General features: G+C 49.7%; 1 protein-coding gene across 1 annotated transcript in view; it reads left to right on the plus strand.

The window, feature by feature from the left end:
* Positions 1-244: 244 nt before the first annotated feature.
* Positions 245-3,775, plus strand: part of ZAP70 (zeta-chain (TCR) associated protein kinase 70kDa) — a 10,145-nt gene continuing 6,614 nt past the window's right edge. The window contains exons 1-3 of the mRNA XM_010014338.1: positions 245-646; positions 1,963-2,123; positions 2,765-2,903. Of these exons, the coding sequence (XP_010012640.1) occupies positions 245-646; positions 1,963-2,123; positions 2,765-2,903 (702 nt within the window). The remainder of the gene's footprint in view (positions 647-1,962; positions 2,124-2,764; positions 2,904-3,775) is intronic.

The following is a 3,775-nucleotide window of genomic DNA, read 5'->3' on the forward strand; positions in this document are numbered from 1 at the left end:
ACACTTTCTTCAGGGCAGGATAGATGAATCACTGTGGGATTCTCTGGCTGAGGATATGAATGCTCGCATTGCTATTCCATGCGATGAAATGACCCTAGAGGTAGTCTGCTGAGGGCTAAGGAACCTCCAGGCAGATGAGGCTGAATCCCATCTAAACCTTTTTGCAAGAATTCTGCTTCTCTCTTCCAGAACAAGCACCAGCAGCACGTGATCCATCCCAGGCCGTCCCGGTGAGCGCACAGAGATGCCAGATGCTGCAGCTCACCTGCCCTTTTACTACGGCAGCATTGCCAGGGCAGAAGCAGAGGAGTACCTCAAGCTGGCAGGGATGTCGGATGGGCTCTTCCTGCTGCGGCAGTGCCTGCGCAGTCTGGGGGGCTATGTCCTCTCCATGGTCTGCAACCTCCAGTTTTACCACTACGCCATTGAGCGCCAGATGAACGGTACCTACGCCATCATGGGGGGCAAAGCGCACTGTGGGCCAGAGGAGCTCTGTGAGTTTTACTCCAAAGATGCTGACGGGCTCTGCTGCACCCTCCGCAAACCTTGCAACCGGCCCAGTGGTATGGAGCCCCAGCCTGGGGTTTTTGACAGCATGAGGGACAACATGGTGCGGGAATATGTCCGGCAGACATGGAAACTTGAGGTACTGACTGCTGCCAAAGGTGGGGTGGGACTGTGCAAGGGGTGCTCCCTGGGGCTTACTGCTGCTTGTCACTCTGACCTCCTCTGTCGCTGTCATCCCCCTCTTACAGCATGGGTAAACCAAGGTCCTTCTCCTCAGAGGCTGCTGGCACTAAAAGCAGGCTTAAATCTCTCTCTTCCAATTTCTTCTTCAGAAACAGGTCTAAACATCTTCCCAAACCTTCAGACTCTTCCTCTCCGTGGTATCTGCTCTGCAGGACTTTGGAGCTCACTGCCCACCTTGCAAGCATTTCCCCACATGCCATTTGCTCCTCTGCAGCACACAGGATGCTCGCTGCAGTTAGACCAATGTCCTCCACATGAGGTGCCTGGGCCTCCATAACGTTGTGCTGAAGGCATAACAAAACCAGGCTTAAATTCTTGCTCAGGCTTTCCTCGCTCTTTGAAGTCAGGGGAAGTTTTGCCTGTGAGACTGAGGTACTGGGCACTGCATGATGTCTCTCTGTTATTTAAATACAGGCAGGTTCATGGATTTTATTACAGGCTGGAATACATAATTTAAGTCCAAGGCAAATCTGTGAATGGTCACACTGGCAGCCACATAATTATTTCCTTCTACTTGCTGTCACCTTGACAGTGGCTACTCAGACACTTCCAAGTCCTCACAGAAACATGGCTTGTGCACTCTCCTTATGGAGCCTTTCTTGGAAAGATCTCTCAATTTGGTCTGGTTTAGACCAAAGGTGTTTGGCAGAATGAGGTGTTCCATAACGATTCTCCAGGAAGCTGCTGGGTGGATGCTGGTAGATAACTCAAAGGACATTGCCACCTACTGGCAAACGAAAAACTACAGTTGTTTATAAAACGTGTGGGGCCAGTAAAACCAATTTAGGGTCTCCCACATGATTTCCACTGCTCTTGACAAGTTGTGTCTGGGGACAATGAGCAGCCAGGCAAAAGCACCAGAAAGAGGTCCTGGTCTCCCAGGAATGTGAGACTGAAAGACACCCAGGATCCTGACCCCAAGATCCCTGATACAAATGTGATGACTTCTACATTCCTTCACCAGCAAGTCAACGCACTTGCTGGATTCAAGGGATGGGGGGACCAATTTAAATAAGCAAGGAATTCTGCTCTGCAACAGAACAGAATTCAACCCACTGTTGCAATAGTCATGATTAAGGCACAGGCGCTTCAATTAAGAGTCCTTCCAAGTTTCCTGGGTCATCTGCCCAAAAGAGTGCAAAATAAACTGTGCTGAAGCCACACAACAAGGCAGCAGAGTGGCAGAAAGTCTCATTTCTCACTCTTTTCCAGGGGGATGCACTTGAACAGGCCATCATAAGCCAGGCTCCACAGGTAGAGAAGCTCATCGCCACCACAGCCCACGAGAGGATGCCCTGGTACCATGGCAGCATCACCCGGGATGAAGCTGAACGGAGGCTCTACTCGGGAGCACAACCTGATGGGAAGTTCCTGTGAGTATCAAAAACCTTGGCAGATGTTGTGAACTGTCATTTTAATGGTTTCGCTCCCTCCACTACCCTGAAGTTACTTGTTTCACATGTCAGTTCCTGAGAGGAGGTTTACCTGAATATGGTCAGACTGTGGTTACAGATCTTTCAAAGACAGGGTCTAACACCCCAAACCTATTTTTGTCCAGAGCCTGACCTCCATGAAGAGCCAATCTGGAGCTTTATTTGTCTCTCATGTTTAGATATGTCTATGAATTATGCTTGTTAATGCACCAGATGATATGAGATACAGGGTTCAGGGGGTGAAGGCATATAACACTGACAGGTATACAATGTGCGGCCAATAAAATACAGAAGAAAGCATTTGCTCTGCATCTCTGCCAAGGTGAGACAGCCCTTAATTTAATTATCTCCTGAACAAGTTAAAAAAAAGAAAGAAAGGATTAACTGGAGAGGGTGGAGGAGAGGGGCAAGAGACAGCAGGTGAAGGGTCCCTTCTCAGCTTCTGCAGAGGGGTGTCAGGAATGTGGCAATTCCAACAGCAGGATGCAGGGACGCCTGATCATGTGCCCACCACCACTGCAGCCATGATAATTTGCAGGGCAAAACCTAGAGTTGTTTTTAATAGTTCTCTTTCCTACCAGGCTGAGAGAAAGGAAGGAAACTGGCACCTACGCCCTCTCCCTTGTCTATGGCAAAACAGTGTATCACTATCGGATAGACCTTGACAAGTCCGGCAAGTACTCCATCCCCGAGGGGACCAAGTTTGACACGCTCTGGCAGGTACCACACTGGTCCTAATAAAGTGAAGGCACTTTTCCCTTGTTAGTCTTGAGGGCCAGGCCAGGCCATGTGGAGCTTTAAAGGCTTTAAGACCACATATGAGTGTCTGTAGTCCCTTCCAGAAGACTCTTACATTCCTCGTGGCTGGGTGTCTATCAGCTCACCTCATTTCTTTGCACTCCTAGCCAAATGGATCTAAGTCTGAGATATCACAGCAGCTCTGAAACAGTGCTGGCTTTACCACTGCCTTCACACCTCACACCAGTCCAGCGCCTCTCCAAGGAAACAAGAGGATCAGTGTTTTTCATGCCTAGCATCAAGCCAGGGGACATGAGATGGTTATATTCATTATACTTGCACCCATCAACAACCATCATACATTCAGCCACAGCGTGCACCCTGGACCTCTGCCTGCAGCAAGCTCTGATGAGATTGCTCATCCCAGGCTGTCCCTCCCACTTGTCCCTCACTGCTCCTGGCACTTTCTGTTCCAAGGGCAAAAAGTAGGGGAGGCCAGAAGCCCTGACCCAGCTGCCACAGTCTTTACAGGACTGAAGATCCAAGTGCCAGGAGACACACAGAATCATAGAATCAACGTGCTTGGAAAAGACCTTTAAGCTCATCAAGTCCAAATGTTCCGCAGCACTGCTAAGGCCACCACTAACCCATAGCACTGAGGGCCTCATCTACACGGTTTGTGAACACTTCCAGGGACAGTGACTCCACCACTGCCCTGGACAGCCTGTTCCAATGCCTGAGCATCCTCTCTGTGAAGAAATTTTTCCTAATAAGGCCAGGATGTCATTGGCCTTCTTGGCTGCCTGGGCACAAGCTCGTTCATGTTCAGCAGCCACCAATCAGCACTCCCAGGT

The sequence above is a fragment of the Nestor notabilis genome, unplaced genomic scaffold (genome assembly GCF_000696875.1).
Source record: "Nestor notabilis isolate BGI_N333 unplaced genomic scaffold, ASM69687v1 scaffold13515, whole genome shotgun sequence".
NCBI classification, from domain to species: Eukaryota; Metazoa; Chordata; class Aves; order Psittaciformes; family Psittacidae; genus Nestor; species Nestor notabilis.